We start from the raw sequence: 18,711 nt of genomic DNA on the forward strand, positions 1-18,711 counted from the left end.
AGAGGCAATAAATTGATAATTGGCATAGGATACAGTTAAAATACCTCATCTCTTCTAATAACTTAACAGCCGGGTTAGAAATCAAAATTTCTTAAACCAATAAATTAAGAAGTTATTTTCTTAAAGTAAATCAAGAATGTAAATTGTTATAGCCACTATGGAAAACAATATGAAGATTGCTCAAAAAGTTAAAAATAGATCTACCATATGATCCAGCAATTCCACTTCTGGGTATATACCCAAAGGAAATGAAAACAGGATATCAAAGAGATAACTGCACTCTCATGTTTATCACAGCATTACTTGCAACAGCCATGATATGGAAACACCCTAAGGGCCCGGCAGTAAATGAATACATAAAGAGGATGTGGTATATACAGTGGAATATTATTCAACCATGAGAAAAAAGGACACCCCACCATTTGCAACAACAAAAGTGGATCCTGAGGACATTATGCTAAGTGAGATAAGACAGACAGAGACATAAAACTGTATGATATTACTTATACGTGGAATCTAAAAATGTCAAACTTGTAAAAACAAAGAGTAAACTGGTGTTTACTGGGGAGTGGGGGAACAGGAGAGATGTTGTTTAAGAGTACAGACTTGGGCTTCCCTGGTGGCACAGTGGTTGGGAGTCCGCCTGCCAATGCAGGGGACACGGGTTCGTGCCCCAGTCCAGGAAGATCCCACATGCCGTGGAGTGCCTGGGCCTGTGAGCCATGGCCGCTGAGCCTGCGTGTCCGGAGCCTGTGCTCCGCAACGGGAGAGGCCACAACAGTGAGAGGCCCACATACCGCAAAAAAAAAAAAAAAAAAAAAAAAGAGTACAGACTTGCAACTAGTAGTAAATAAGTCCTAGAGATCTAACACACAGTATAGTGAATACAGACAACAACACTGTATATAATCAAACTTTCTAAGAGACTAGATCTTAATTATTCCAACCTCAAGAAGAAATAATTGATAACTATATGACATGACAGAGGTATTAACTACTGCTACAATGGCAATCATATTACAATATATAAATGTATCAAATCCACATGTTGTATACCTTAAGTTTACACAATGTTATATGTCAAATATATTTCAGTTTAAAAAAAACCAAACTACTACATTTGAACAACCTGGAACTCTCTCCTCTGCTAGGACCTGGTAGCCCCTTTGTCCATAACTATCTTGATTAGTCACCTTAAGTTAAATAAAGCTAAGTAAAGATCTTTTGCCATTGGAAAAACAATTAATTAATTAAGAAATTATTATTATATTATAGAAGCATACTATGATTTACAAAAGAATTCAAAAAGAGCTCCAGTAGAGGTCTATCGATTGTACCAATGTCAATTTCCTAGTTTGTACATTATACTATAGTTATGTAAGATGTTACCATTGGGGGAAGCTGGGGGAAGTGTACATGGGGCCTCGCTATACTATTATTTTAACTTCCTGTGAGTCTGTAATTATTTCACATTTAGAAGTTCATTTGAAAATGAGCCCTGGGCTTCCCTGGTAGCACAGTGGTTGAGAGTCCGCCTGCTAATGCAGGGGACAGGGGTTCGTGCCCCGGTCTGGGAAGATCCCACATGCCACGGAGCAGCTGGGCCCGTGAGCCATGGCCACTGAGCCTGCGCGTCCGGAGCCTCTGCTCCACAACGGGAGAGACCACAACAGTGAGAGGCCCGCGTAACGCAAAAAAAAAAAAAAAAAAGAGCCCCAAGACATCTAGAATAAACTTAGAAAAACTTTTCACAGAAAGCAATGTACGTTTTCATTGCTAATATGAAAAAAGTAGTTCTTAAGATACGATGCTAAAAAGGTAATAGTATTATATACATACCTCTGGAGTGCCACCACCCCCCACCACTGGGTGCCAGCGAAAGCTAGCAATGGAAGACACTGAAAATTCTGTTCTAATTACAAGTTCCAGTCCAAAAGCTGAGAGAAGATAGAAGCTTCCAATTTCTCATTCTCCAAAGCACCTGATAATGCCGATAACTCTTTATCAATTGTCACTTGAAACAACTATCAGAGAACAATGAAAGTATTTTGTATAAATATATCCTGTTTTTCTAAGGTAAAAGAGAGTTACCTTTCTACTGCCTTATATGAAAACTCAAAGAAGACAAATGAGTAAGTTCAAAAACAGCTTGTAAAATATTATGCAGGGGCTTCCCTGGTGGCACAGTGGTTAAGAATCCGCCTGCCAATGCAGCCAGCCAACACAGGTTCAAGCCCTGGTCCAGGAAGATCCCACATGCCGCGGAGCAACTAAGCCCAAGCACCACAACTACTGAGCCTGCGCTCTAGAGCCCGTGAGCCACAACTACTGAGCCCACGTGCCACAACTACTGAAGCCCATGCACCTAGAGCCCATGCTCCGCAACAAGAAAAGCCACCACAATGAGAAGGCTGCGCACCACAACGAAGAGTAGCCCCCAATCACCGCAACTAGAGAAAGCCATGTGCAACAACAAAGACCCAATGCAGCCAAAAAAACACAATTAATTAATTAATTTAAGAAATATATATTATCCAGACTTTGGATCACCCCACTAACTTTTGCTCATTTTCAGGATGGAGAAAAATGACGTCCATTAAGAAAAATTATTAAGACATCTAAAACTCGTGATTTTACATCTAGGCAACTTAAAGTCAGTGACTTGAGCTCCTTTCTAAATAAAACTATATAACAACTTGCTAGGGTGAAGGCAAAAATAAGTGCTACATAAATTCAACAAAAGACCCTCAGAATGGTCTAACATACAATTATATCAGCCCCAAAATAATTAACAGTTCAGGTTCTACTATCTATCTACTTTAGGGATATCAAATCATATTAGAAAATTGCTTATTCTGTGAGAAGAAAAGAGCCTTAGGTGATTTTCTTTTTTCAGTACTCCATGGCTTGGAAACATTTTCCTCAAGAAAATAACACAAGGAAAGGTACCTGTCAATCACTCATGCTATGAGGTATGGTACTTAACACTTCAACTTCTCACTATGTAGTGTTTGCTGCAAGCCAGAAAGCACAAATTAAGAACTGAAGCAGAATTTATTATCAAAACAGGCACATCTCTGAATCACTCTACAAATGATCAAACTGCTTTCTAATAATGATGTGTTTTATATTATATATATATATATATATATATACTTTAATGTATATGTAGACTGTACTCCCCAAAATTAGGATCAGATAAAAGTGATTCATGGAAATTCTTTCTTCCTAGTAGTAATGGCCCATGTTACTCAGTACAAACAAAGCTGTATACTTAAAACAAATCTAGTAATTATACTCTGCTTGCTGTATCAATACTTCATTCTGGTTCACACATCAAGCATCAGGGCAGATCCCTGGGAACAAAGTGATCTGACAGACATAAAACCCTGAAGCCAAAATTCTCTTCCCAACTAACCCCCCAAAAGGTCTGGAATTACCATCATTAGAACTCCACTTCTTGTTAGGGAGCTGTAAAGAGACCCATTTTCCAAATGTATATGGTATTATTTTCCCTGAATTATTTTATGACAAATTAAGAAGTAATACTTGGCAAAAATCAACTAGTCAGAAAATTAATACAGCAAGAAATGAAAAATTTCCCCCTCGCTTTTCGGGTATCTAACAAAACCAGCAATCTATTCAAAGCATTGATGTGGGTGCTATATAATAGTGTTAGGGTATTTAAAATACTAAATAAAGCTTTAAAAACCCGCATCAATTGGTGGTATGTAAGAAAATCTTTTGCAGTATTTCTACACACGATGAGACCAAAACCCATGAAAATGTCAGCTGGAGAGGGACAGAGAAGATTGCTATCTCCACTTTAGAAACACCAGAAAGAGAATGACCTGTTCAGATCTGCTTTAACATTTTAACTGGAGCCTCTCAATAATTAGGCTTAGGCTGCTCTTCTCACACATTTCAGATTACAATCATCTTGCCTTCTCCTCTCAGCTCTTATTGTTGGTCTTCTCATCTACAAATCTATCAGCTTTTCTCCCAGGGCACGGTGCCCCTGGGTTTGAAGTCACTGAACAATCACTTGGATGCCCATCTATACTCTCACTTTCAAATTCTGCTGGAAATACACCAAAGAATGCCAATCCATTTATTTTCTAACTGGTCTGATTAATTTTAAACTTAGCATGTAATCAAAATCTAATTGGGTACAGTCTCTAAAAGTATACACTCAGAAGTCAGGTGGCCTTGGTTTAAACCCTGGCTCTATCAGTTCCTGGCCAAATGACCAAGTTACTTAATCTCATTAAGCCTCTGTCTCATCTTCTGCAAAAAAAAATAGGGTAATAATTAAAATGTTTTCCTCACATGTTGTTATGACAATCAAATTTTACAATGGCCATCACACAAAAATGTTAATATTATTTTCTTTCTTATGTACAGTTCCTAAATAAAGCTTAACTTGTAAAATCTAACACAGGTGACTGAGAAAAGCAAAAGAACATTAGAAATTTTCAAAATGTGAGAGCATTTTTCACATACCCTCTAAACAGGTTAGGATTCTATTAGGTGCAATGTTCTATTACTCTCTGCACATTACAGTGAATGTAGTCAATACTCTTAACTTTATAAAATTTCTATATACTTTTTATTCATTTACTCAACAAGTTTTTAAAACAAAGTAGAGAGTAAGAATATTTATTCTAGACCAGATAGACTTGGTATTTAATTGTATAACCTTGAGAAAGCTATCTAACCTCTCTGTGCCTCCGTTTCCTTGACTGTACAATGAAGATAATAGTACCTATACCTCATAAGTAGCACCTAGAACAGTGCTCAGCACAGAGAAAGTGCTAAGTAAGGACTAAGTAACTACAAAGCTCTGGTTCCTAGCACAGGGCTAGATATTGGAGATTCTGAGATAAATGACACAGTACTTGCCTTCAAAGGGGTTGAGACCAATAATCACAGTATAATTTGTCAAATATCTACACATGAGGAATGCTTGAACCCTTGAATGCACAGAGAAATAGATTTTTTCATGATAAAAACTAATATTTTTAAAAACCAAAATACTGAAAATTAGCATTCAGAATGGCTGATGGGTACACTGCCGTTCAATATATTATTCTTTCTACTTGTGTGTACGTTGGAAATTTCACATAAATGGGAAGTTGTTTTTTAAAATCATTTTCTCATAAAGTAAGACAAAATTATGTAATTTGAAGGATTTACTTTCACACCGATATCTTTATACTATAAATGAACTTTGTCAGCAGCAATGGTTTAAAAAAAAAAAAAAAAAAACAGAGGTTAAGAATTCTCATGACAAGACTGCCACCTACTGGATTACCTTAAATTCCACTACATACATTTTGTGATTTAAACACATTAAGTACCACATATAATCCAATAAAAGGCAAGAGTTTCTTTTTTGAAAAAACAAAGATAAATCGAAGTATTTAAAAAATACCTCATATCACAGGAAATTCTGTCTGCTATGTTGAACAAAGTATTCTTTGGGGAAGACCCATTAGCCTGAAGCAATCTCAAGTTAATTTTAGTTTGGATGTTTAGAGGTCATCTGACAGAATGTGTGAAGAAGGAGGCAAAAACACTTAACAGATTTGGTAATTACTGCTGAGCATATGAACCCATAGTTGTTAAATATCATCATCGACATTAATTATATTAAAATAAAAGCAATATGTTAAGTGGTTATATATGGAATGAATTTTTTTAGCTATCTTAATGGTATACAAATGGTAGGTAAAATTCTGGCTTAGGTAGAATTTCTAATGATAATGATATAAACTGATTCAAAAAGTGCTTTAACTCAAACAACTTGAGATAATGTGCTCTGGAAAAATGCCTTAAAATTATTCAAAAAGTAGCTTAAGTGATGATGAAGACACTAATGTCGAAGATTATTGTGGAGAGTCTGAATAAATTTGTCTTATGAACATGAGGGGGAAAAAAGCAACATTTCTAAGTTATTATGTATAATATATTTTAAATGTATGCATAAATGTTTATCTAAGTTAACAAAGAAAACATAATTAGGTATCTGACTATTTCACCTATATTCACCAAGGTTTCTATATTTAAGTTAATCGAAGACTGGATCAGACAAGAATTATGAATGAAAGCTAAACCAAGGAGGAAATTTTGATGAGAAGCAAGATATTTTCATGGGTCTCCCCACAAACTGCTTACTAGCTGCAAGGGAGGCAGGGGGAAAAAGGAATTACAATGGAGAAACCAGACATCTTGACTGGTAATCAAATTTAACATCACCAGAAAGGGACAGAGGGTTATCAAGCACCTCCAAATGTGATACACTGTGAAGGAGAGAACATCACCTATGCAAATAAACTATCCGAATTTAATCATGAGGAAATATTAGATAAACCCAAACTGAGCAATGTTATATTAAAAAGAGGGGAAAGGAGGAGTAGGAGGACATGGAGTTCATCTCTCTCCACGGATGCGGGGAAAGGAGGAGCAGGAGGACGTGGAGTTCATCTCTCTCCACGGATGCATCAGGAATATATTTATAGATGCAACAACTCTCATAGAACACTGGCTGAACACTAGCAGAAGACCTTGGACACCGGAAAGGACTGTAAAGATCCCTGCATAACTGGTACGAACAACTTGTGGGGGCTTGGTTCCTTGACTGGCACTTGGGCCTCAGGCTCTGAGGTGGGAGCACCAAGTCCAGGACACTGGACCACTAGAGAATTCCTGGCTGCAGGGAAGATTAACCACCAAGACCTCTCACAGAGGCCTCTATCTGAATCCAAGACCCAGCTCCACTGAACTGCCAGCAGCCTCTAGCACTGGATGCCTCACATAAAACAACAAAGACAGGAATACAAACACACCCATCAGTACACAGACTACCTAAAGTCATACTAAGCTCACAGACACCCCAAAACACACCACCTGACACGGCCCTGTTCAACAGGGGGAAGACTCAACTCCACCCACCAGAACGCAGGCACAAGTCCCTCCCAACACGAAGCCTACGCAAGCCACTGGACCAGCCTCACCACTGGGAGCAGAGCTAACAGAAGCAAGAGGAACTATGACCCTGCAGCCTAGGGAAAGGAAACCTCAAATACTGTAAATGAGACAAAATGAGAAGACAGAGAAATATCTTTCAGGCAAAGGAGCAAGATAAAAACACACAAGACTGAATAAATGAAGAGGAAATAGGCAAACTACCTGAAAAAGAATTCAGAGTAATGACAGTAAAGATGACACAAAATCTCAGAAATAAAATAGAGAAAATACAGGAAATGTTAACAAGGACCTAGAAGAACTAAAGAGCAAACAAACAGTAATGGACAATACAATAACTGAAATTAAAAATACGCCAAAAGGAATCAATAGCAGAACAACTGACGCTGAAGAACAGATAAGTGAGCAGGAAGATAGAATGGTGGAAATAACTGCCGCAAAGCAGAGTAAAGAAAAGGAATGAAAATAATGGAGGACAGTCTCAGAGACCTCTGGGACAACATTAAGCGCACCAACATTTGAATTATAGGGGTCCCAGAAGAAGAAGAAAAAAAGAAAGGGTCTGAGGAAATATTTGAAGAGATTATAGTCAAAAACTTCTCCAACATGGGAAAGGAAATAGTCAATCAAGTTGTGGAAGTGCAGAGAGTACCATACAGGATAAACCCAAGGAGAAATACGCCAAGACACATATTAATCAAACTAACAAAAATTAAACACAAAGAAAAAATATTAAAAGCAGCAAGGGAAAAGCAACAAATAACATACAAGGGAATCCCCATAAGGTAAACAGCTGATCTTTCAGCAGAAGTTCTACAGCCCAGAAGGGAGGGGCAAGATATATTTAAAGTGATGAAAGGGAAAAACCTACAACCAAGATTACTCTACCCAGCAGGGATCTCATTCAGATTTGACAGAGAAATCAAAGGTTTACATACAAGTAAAAGTTAAGAGAATTCAGCACCAGCAAACCAGCTTTACAACAAATGCTAAAGGAACTTCTCTAGACAGGAAACACAAGCGAAAGGAAAAACCTACAGAAATAAACCCAAAACAATTAAGAAAATGGTAATAGGAACATACACATCAATAATTACTTTAAATGTAAATGGATTAAATGCTCCAACCAAAAGACACAGACTGGCTGAATGGATACAAAAACAAGACCTATACATATGCTGTCTACAAGAGACCCACTTCAGACCTAGGGACACATACAGACTGAAAGTGAGGGGATGGAAAAAGATAGTCCATAAAAATGGAAATCAAAACAAATCTGGAGTAGCAATATTCATATCAAACAAAATAGCCTTTAAAATAAAGACTATTACAAGAGACAAAGAAGGACACAACATAACGATCGAGGGATCAATCGAAGAAGAAGATATAACAACTGTAAATATCTATGCACCCAACATAGGAGCACCTCAATACATAAGACAAATGCTATAAGAGGGGAAATCAACAGTAACACAATAATAGTAGGGGACTTTAACACCCCACTTACACCAATGGATAGATCACCCAAGCAGAAAATAAATAAGAAAACACAAGCTTTAAATGACATATTAGACCAGATAGACTTAATTGATATTTATAGGACATTCCATCCAAAAACAACAGAATAGGACTTCCCTGGTGGCACACTGGTTAAGAATCTACCTGCCAGTGCAGGAGACATGGGTTCAAGCCCTGGTCTGGGAAGATCCCACATGCTGCGGAGCAACTAAACCCATGCACTGCAACTACTGGGCCTGCATTCTACAGCCCACTTGCCACAACTACTGAAGCCCGCAAGCCTAGAGCCCATGCTCAACAACAAGGAGAAGCCACCACAATGAGAAAACCATGCCCCACAAGGAAGAGTAGCCATTGCTCGCCACAACTACAAAAGCCCACGCACAGCAACAAAGACCCAATGCAGCCAAAAATAAATAAATGCATTTATTTTTTTAAAAAAAGCAGAATACACTTTCTTCTCAAGTGCACATGTAACATTCTCCAGGACAGATCGCATCTTGGGTCACAAATCAAGCCTTGGTAAATTTAAGAAAACTGAAATCATATCAAGCATCTTTTCCAACCATAACACTATGAGACTAGATATCAATTACAGGAAAAAAAGTGTAAAAAAATACAAACACATGGAGGTTAAACAATATGCTGTTAAACAACCAAGAGATCACTGAAGAAATCAAAGAGGAAATCAAAAAATACCTAGAAACAAATGACAATGAAAACACGATGACGCAAAACATATGGGATGCAGCAAAAGCAGTTTTAAGAGGGAAGTTTACAGCAATACAATCCTACCTCAAGAAACAAGAAACACCTCAAGTAAACAACCTAACCTTACACCTAAACCAATTAGAGAAAGAAGAACAAAAAACCCCAAAGTTAGCAGAAGGAAAGAAATCATAAAGATCAGACCAGAAATAAATGAAAAAATAAATAACAGAAACAACAGCAAAGATCAATAAAACTAAAAGCTGGTTCTTTGAAAAAATAAACAAAATTGATAAACCATTAGCCAGACTCATCAGGAAAAAAAAAGACGACTCAAATCAACAGAATTAGAAATGAAAAAGAAGTAACAACTGACACCTCAGAAATACAAAGGATCATGACAGACTACTACAAGCTACTATATGCCAATAAAATGGACAACCTGGAAGAAATGGACAAATTCTTAGAAAAGTAAAACCTTCTGAGACTGAACCAGGAAGAAAAAGAAAATACAAACACACCAATCACAAGCACTGAAACTGAAACTGTAATTAAAAATCTTCCAACAAACAAAAGCCCAGGACCAGATCGCTTCACAGGCAAATTCTACCAAGCATTTAGAGAAGAGCTAACACCTATCCTTCGCAAACTCTTCCAAAATATAGCAGAGGGAGGAACACTCCCAAACTCATTCTATGAGGCCACCATCACCTTGATACCAAAACCAGACAAAGATGTCACAAAAAAAGAAAACTACAGGCCAATATCTATGATGAACATAGATGCAAAAATCCTCAACAAAATACTAGCAAACAGAATCCAACAGCACATTAAAAGGATCATACACCATGAACAACTGGGGTTTATCCCAGGAATGCAAGGATTCTTCAATATACACAAATCAATCAATGTGATACACAATATTAACAAACTGAAGGGTAAAAACCATATGATAATCTCAATAGATGTAGAAAAAGCTTTCAACAAAATTCAACACACATTTATGATAAAAACTCTATAGAAAGTGGGCACAGAGGGAACCTACATGACATAATAAAAGCCATATATGACAAACCCACAGCGAACATCATTCTCAATGCTGAAAAACTGAAACCATTTCCTCTAAGATCAGGAACAAGACACGGTTGTCCACTCTCACCACTATTATTCAAAATAGTTTTGGAAGTTTTAGCCACAGCAATCAGAGAAGAAAAAGAAATAAAAGGAATCCAAGTTAGAAAAGAAGAAATAAAACTCTCACTGTTTGCAGATGACATGATACTATACACAGAAAATCCTAAAGATGACACCAGAAAACTACCAGAGCTAATCAATGAATTTTGTAAAGTAGCAGAATACAAAATTAATGCTCAAAATTAAGGCTCCCAGACTTCAGACTATACTACACAGCTACAGTAATCAAGACAGTACGGTTCTGGCACAAAAACAGAAACACAGATCAATGGAACAGGATAGAAAGGCCAGAGATAAACCCACGCAACTCTGGTCACATTATCTTTGACAAAGGAGGCAAGAATATACAATGGAGAAAAGACAGCCTCTTCAATAAGTGGTGCCAGGAAAACTGGACAGCTACATGTAAAAGAATGAAATTAGAACACTCCCTAACACCATACACAAAAATAAACTCAAAATGGATTAGAGACCTAAATGTAAGACCGGATACTATATAACTCTTAGAGGAAAACATAGGAAGAACACTCTTTGACATAAATCATAGCAAGATCTTTTTTGATCCACCTCCTATAGTAATAGAATTAAAAACAAAAATAAACAAATGGGACCTAATGAAACTTAAAAGCTTTTGCACAGCAAAGGAAACCATAAACAAGACGAAAAGACAACCCTCAGAATAGGAGAAAATATTTGCAAATGAAGCGGCTGACAAAGGATTAATCTCCAAAATCCACAAGCAGCTCATGCAGCTCAATTTCAAAAAAATAAACAACCCAATCCGAAAATGGACGGAAGACCTAAACAGACATTTCTCCAAAGAAGACTTACACATTGCCAACAAACACATGAAAAGATGCTCAACATCACTAATCATTAGAGAAATGCAAGTCAAAACCAAAATGAGGTATCACCTCACACTGGTCAGAATGGTCATCATCAGAAAATCTACAAACAATAAATGCTGGAGAGGGTATGGAGAAAAGAGAACCCTCCTTCACTGTTGGTGGGAATGTAAATTGATATAGCCACTATGGAGAACAGCATGGAGTTTCCTTAAACTAAAACTAGAACTACTATATGACCCAGCAATCCCACTACTGGGCATATACCCTGAGAAAAGCATAATTCAAAAAGAGTCATGTACCACAATGTTCATTGCAGCACTATTTACAACAGCCAGGACATGGAAGCAACCTAAATGTCTACTGACAGATGAATGGATAAAGAAGATGTGGCACATATATACAATGGAATATTACTCAACCATTAAAAGGAACGAAATTGGGTCATTTGTAGAGACGTGGATGGACCTAGAGACTGTCATAAGAGTGAAGTAAGTCAGAAAAACAAATACCGTATAATAACGCATATATCTGGAATCTATGAAAATGGTACTGATGAACCTAGTGGCAGGGCAGGAATAAAGATGCAGATGTATAGGACAGACTTGAGGACACAGCGGGGGAAGGGGAAGCTGGGACTAAGTGAGAGAGTAGCATTGACATATATACACTACCAAATGTAAAATGGATGGCTAGTGGGAAGCTGCTGCATAGCACGGGGAGATCAGCTCGACGCTTTGTGACAACCTAGAGGGGTGGGATAGGGAGGATGGGAGGGAGGCTCAAGAGGAAGGGGATATGGGGATGTATGTGTATATATATATATATATAGCTGATTCACTTTGTTGTACAGCAGAAACTAACACAACATTATAAAGCAATTATACTCCAATAAAGATGCAAAAAATAAATAAAAATATAGTATAAAAAATAAATAAGAAAAATAAAAAGAGGGAAAGGGATGTATTCTTGAAAAATGTCCATTTTGATGGGACTTCCTGGTGGCACAGTAGTTAAAGAATCTGCCTGCCAATGCAGGGGACACAGGTTTGATCTGTGGTCTGGGAAGAGCCCACATGCTGCGGAGAAACTAAGCCCGTGCACCACAACTACTAAGCCTGCACTCTAGAGCCCACAAGCCACAATTACTGAAGCCCGCGCACCTAGAGCCCGTGCTCCACAACTAGAGAAGCCACCGCAATGAGAATCCTGCACACCACAACAGAGAGTAGTCCCTGCTCACCACAACTAGATAAAGCCCGCATGCAGCAACAAAGATCCAATGCAGCCAAAAATAATAGATAAATAAATTTATTTTTTTTAAAAAAGTCCATGTTTTAAAAGAGAGAGAAAGACTGTGGAAATCTTTCCAAATTAAAGAAACCTAAAGACATATGGCAGCTAAATGCAATATCTGACCCTAATGTAAATCCTAAATTGGATGGGGGGGAAGGATGGTATTGGGTTAACTGACAAAATTAGAGACAAATAGTAGGTTAGATAAAAAGTATTGTATGAAAGCTAAGTTTACTGAGGTTGATACAAATAATGTGGTTAAATAAGAGATATTCGTATCCCTATTTTTAGGAAATATACATTTCCTAAGGAAGTAGATAGGGATAAAACACCATGATGTATGTAACTTACTCTTAAATTGTTTAGAAAAACAAGCACGTGTGTGCGCGTGTGTGCCGGGGTGGAGGGAGGGAGAGAAAGACTGAGACACAGAGAGAGAGAGAGAGAGATTGAGAAAGTGGGTGCAAAGCAAATGGGGTAAAATGTTATTAATAAGTGATTCTGAGTAAAGAGCATGCAGGTATTCTCTGTACTAGGTTTTTTTTTCTTTTTTTTTAAGTCTTCTGTAAGTTTGAAATTACCTCTAAATAAAAAGATTAAAATATTGCTCTGTCTACTGCTAACAGAAAAATTAAAATATAGACATAAATATATAAACGCATGCAGACACACGTGTGTGTATATATGTGCATGTGTGTTTATATATTTTAAAGATGTATCTCTTAAAAATTCTGATATCTCAGTAACTTAATGGACTTTTTAATAATCAAAATGAATGAGAAGTTAAGGTATTTGTCCTATATGTAAATACGGGAGAGACGGAAAAAGCCCAAATAGGGTAGAAGCAGTTATTACTGATAAAACAAAGCCATTTCATGTTTATTTCCCCCATCAATTGACATTTTCAATGAACCAGTTATATCTAACTTATTTAAGTGGGGAAAGCATTAGGTTTCTCATTCTCATTTTTAAATGGAGAAACTGAAGCATGGTGAAAAGCCACAGTAAGTAATACAGCTGAGATTCAATAGTATGTCTCTTGAAACACAGTAACAATGTCAATACAAGTTTTGGTAGCATTTAGAAGCAAGCTGCTTACCTTTCAATAGCTAATTCTTTGTTAGAAAGTTGCTGCACTGTAATCACAACCTTCTTCTCTATTCCTTGTTTTAATTTGAAATAAAATTTATCTCTATCCTTAGGCACAGGACTGAAATATGCAAAAAGAAGAGGAATTAACAATAATTAAAAACAATAAAAAAGATCTCTCTTTCAAGGTTAGAATGAGCCAACAAACTATTTAAGCAACAACACCCTTATTCTTAAGATATCCTAACTCTCATCTTGCCACAGAGTAACTACAAACTTTACAGTCAGCAAAACAGAGTTGTTATTAATTTTTAAACTGGGTTTACAAGAGCCTTATAATTTATCCCTAACGAGATTAAAAACAAAACTTTTTAAATGACATCATTTCAAATTTTAGTTTTTAAATTTTAACACATTTAGGAACATGGTTTATTTAATTACTTTTAAGACTGTCACATTTCTGGTTTAGCTGGTTGCATGAATGCCTTTAACACAGTGAAACCCAAGGCAAAAGTTGAGAAGAAGAGCTTACTTTTAAACATCTAGAGTTTGAGATGACTGTGACAAATCCAAGTAAATATAAATAAAAGATGAACAAAGAGGTACAGATCAGGGCAAGTTAAATTCTAGCCTGGGCCAGACTGACAATTCTCAAGAATTAGTTCATTAAAACAGTAAGTGTCTAAAAGAAACAAAACAAAAACAGTTTAGTGTCTAAAATATAGGTTGCCTTATCTGAAAAGGAAAAATACCTTTAGCAACTTATTTGACCTAAGACTCAATTTCTGTATCTGTAAAAAACAGGTAAAATACCTACCTAACAATTATGGTTAGAAACAAAGGCAAAGTAAAGGCCCATAACTGATCATTAAAGAGTATAACTGTTTCCTATTATCTGCCTATTTTTGAACTAAAGAAGAACATTCCAAATACACAGCAGAAGGAAATGGTTAATTAAATGATGGTCAAACCATACAATATACTACTGGTAAACATTAAAAATGATTTTAAGAATATTTTAATTGAAAAATTCTTATATCATGAAGTTAAAAAAACTATATATATATACACACAACTGTATAAAAATACACCCTAGAAATCAAATATTAAAAGTGATTGTGGCTGACAAAACCATAGCTTTTTATTCCAATTTTATTATTTTACTAAATTTTCTACAGTAAATATCAGTATTTTAAAGTATTAAGAAAATAATTTACATAAAATATCTGAAAAGCATGACAAAAGTGAACCATGCATTCACCAGTGAAATATTTCTTTATCATCCTAAAGCTTTATACCAACATTGCATATTCTGGAAACTTTAAATTAGCCAATATTATATTTCAGACACAATACCAATTTTTAATCTTTCCAAACAACCTCACCTAAAGTTTCCTTTTCCATCATCTTCTTTTACCTCCAAGGAGACACTGAAGGTAAATACATCACTGTCAGGGGTAGGAATAACTGAGTCTTTAACATCAGATACTTGTCTAGAAGACCGTTTGAAAGCTGTACAGAAACTATACAAAATTCTGCTTACCTAAAAGAATAAAAATGGAAACAATATTAGACAAAGATTTAACTGCATTTTGATAAAATTCTTTCCTAATTCTTGAATCTATAATTTCCCATGGTCACAATGCTCTTTAGCAGATAAAGTAGATATAGTCTAAGCATATACACACACACACACAGAGTTTGTAATATACAGTGTGTATATATACATAGTATAAGCATATATACACACACACAGTTGACCCCTAAACAACATGGGTTTGAACTGCACGGGTCCCCTTATATGCAGATTTTTTTCAACAGTAAATACTACAGTAGTATACAAGCCATGGTTGGTTGAAGTGGCAGATGCAGAAGAGTGGATAAGGAGGAACCGCTCATATGGAAGGCCAACTATAAATTATACATGAATTTTTGACTGCACAGAGGGTCAGCGCCCCTACGACATGCCACCCCCCAGCCCCAGCACACTGTTCAAGGGTTAACTGTAGTTTGCTTCTTTCAATCTGGCATTTAAACACCAAAATAAAGACATTTAATTTAAAGTCACAAAAGAAGCTGTATGTATGTATAGATGTTTCTATGACCCCTAAGATACTATATTGCAATGAATGAAGCCTAAGATAATTACTAGAATGATACTGGCATCTAAACCTTCCCAATGAACACACACAAACAAGGTTTTAGCCCAAGGTGTCAATTTCTCTTTTCACTTCTCTCAGCTTCAGTGGGCTAGATCCTGAGGCATAGAATAAATACTGTTTTTTGCAAAAAGAAAACATGGTAGCATGATTTAAAGAGCTTCCAGTATTGTTACTCAATGTTGTTGTTGTATAAATGTGTCGTAGAATGAATGAATCCTGAACTGTTCTTATCTAATTTATTAGTATTAAGCCACCCTGGTGACTTTATATACACACACATACATAAATATATGTATGTGTGTATATATATGGATGGCTTTTACTCCTCCCCTAAAGTGGAGGAGTACTCTACATCCCACACTCTTCCAGACGGTATTATCTTCCTTGGTTCCAAAAGAAGCATCATATACCATCTCAAACTTGTCTGCTTCAAACACAAAAGAACTTCCAAATCTCTCAGGCCCCTCATGGGTTGAACAAATAAAAACAAGATGAAATAAGAAGGGTTTGAACAAAGTTCATATTTTCAAAATCTCACACTGGGAGGTACTAGTAAAGAAACTTCTCTGAATATGAAATCCTTCACTTTAGATAAAGTGAATTCAAATTATTCTTTGTATTAATCTAGGATTATAATATTTTATAATTTGCTTGAAATAAGAGCACTCTCATTAACAGTAGAATTTCTTCAAGTATGGGGGTCTTTCCTCAATATTCTATTTTATTATATTCATACATTCTACCTTTTCTCACACATACATACTCTAACACATTCAATGGTCCTCAAACTTCCAATGGCCACACTTACATCCAGTAATCAATGATTACCCTAAACTGCCTTTTCAGTGCCAAATCAATAGTTTTCTAAATTAACTGACTTACACAGGTTAACTGTATAAGAATGCTGCCTGCCAGCCTAAAGTTCAACTTCAATCAATAGCATCATATTTGTATCACTGCATTCGTAAAATTTTTTAATGTTAAAGTTATCTCATTATAATTTTACATAAATGAGTAACAACAAAGCAGCAAAGGATTCATATTAATAATAACTGTAGACCTCAAATCTTATACAATTAAGACAATTATAAGTTCACTCATTCATTCAACCAATACTTTTTGAGTGCCTTCTGTGTACTAAGTATTATTCTAGGAGAGAGGGATACAGCTGTGTACATGGAGTTTTCATTTCACATATGTAAGTTGAATGTGCTTGGGGTGAATGGGAGGAATCATTAGGTAAGGCAAAAACAGATATGTTTAGCCTCAACTGGACCCTTATTGGACTTAGCTCAATAATTTAAATGTTATAGAGGAAAACAGAATCAAAGAACATGCTAGAAATAAGTCACTGAAGATTATGCCTACAAGGTAAAGTGTAAACAGGGACTTTAAACTATTTTCAGTACTTTGAGTACTGCCTACTTCCTAACTCCAAATAAAATGTGACGTCTCTTATTTACATTTTATGTGTATTTAAGAAAACATTTTTAAGCATATTTTTAAGAAAACATTATATGTGAAAACAGAATACCTGTACTTAGTTTTTGATACATTAGTAAAGTTAAACCCCAACCCTATTTATTATTTTTTCTTCTCTCCTATATTCTTCTATTTCATTTTCTTTGTATCAGAGCTGTCCACAAGCCTACACATCATGCCACACCAAAAAAAAAAGTCAAAGAACTTGGCGAATTCTAAAGTAGATGGGCAAGGCTCAGGAATGTCTTTTGAAAAAGGCTAAGCATATGGGGCTGAGCCAGAGTGGTAGAGAATGATGGGGGGGAAATCAGCCTACACCTTTCTCTCTTCTTGGAGGAAGGACACAACAGTACCTTAACAGCAATCAAACTGCATTTAATCCTGACCAGTCTTAGAAGTTGCTATTTCCAACAACAAGGTTAAAATCATTTGTGACTTCTAAAGTCTGTGAATAAGCTGGAATGATGATCCAAGAATTGGTAAGGTAGAGTAGCTTCAAAAACGATGATTATCAATGTCTATAGTTATTGGAACAAATTGGGTAACCAATTTCATCATGAAAAAATTTAAAACATAATACCATGGAAAACATTTCTATACACGTCACAATATTAAATACACACACAAACACACACGCACACACAATAATCTAGAACAGGCATCTTCTTTGCAGAAGTCAAAGGTTTATTGACAAATAATACAGTACAATTTTTCCCCAGAGGCAGTACCTACCTACAGAAAGCATTAGTTAAACACAAAACTATCTCTTGGAGTTGTTGTTGTTTTTGAAGAGGTGGGCAGGAGGACACGTGTAGATATGTGGAAAGGAGACAAACCAAAATCTTAATTCTGATGGAATTCTGAGTAACTTTTATTTTCTTTTGTATTTCAGTATATTCCAAATTCTCAATTATTACACATTAACAGTCCAAGAAATGCTATTAAATGAAATGTTTACTTAAAATAAGTAGTACAGGGGGACTTCCCTGGTGGTCCAGTGGTTAAGAATCCACCTTCCAATGCAGGGGACGCAGGTTTGACCCCTGGTCAGGGAACTAAGATCCCACATGCAGAGGGGCAACTAAGCCTGTGCACTCTAGAGCCTGCACCACAACTAGACAGCCTGCATGCCACAACTACTGAGCCTGCGTGTCGCAACTAGAGAGAAGCCCGCACGCCAAAACAAAGAGCCCGCACACCACAACAAAAGATCCCATGTGCCGCCTGTTGGTGGGAATGTAAATTGATACAGCCACTGTGGAGAACAGTATGGAGGTTCCTTAAAAAACTACAAATAGAACTACCATATGACCCAGCAATCCCACTACTGGGCATATACCCTGAGAAAACCATAATTCAAAAACAGTCATGTACCAAAATGTTTATTGCAGCTCTATTTACAATAGCCCGGAGATGGAAACAACCTAAGT

General features: G+C 36.4%; 1 protein-coding gene across 4 annotated transcripts in view; it reads right to left on the bottom strand.

Moving 5' to 3' along the window:
* Positions 1 to 18,711, bottom strand: part of RABGAP1L (RAB GTPase activating protein 1 like) — a 686,895-nt gene that overhangs the window by 587,268 nt on the left and 80,916 nt on the right. For all 4 annotated transcript variants that reach the window (XM_030875419.3, XM_060296102.2, XM_060296106.2 and 1 more), the window contains exons 6-7: positions 15,023 to 15,180; positions 13,648 to 13,758 (exon numbers count right to left, since the gene is read on the bottom strand). In XM_030875419.3, coding sequence (XP_030731279.1) covers positions 13,648 to 13,758; positions 15,023 to 15,180 — 269 coding nt within the window. The remainder of the gene's footprint in view (positions 1 to 13,647; positions 13,759 to 15,022; positions 15,181 to 18,711) is intronic.

This window comes from Globicephala melas, chromosome 1 (genome assembly GCF_963455315.2).
Source record: "Globicephala melas chromosome 1, mGloMel1.2, whole genome shotgun sequence".
NCBI classification, from domain to species: domain Eukaryota; kingdom Metazoa; phylum Chordata; class Mammalia; order Artiodactyla; family Delphinidae; genus Globicephala; species Globicephala melas.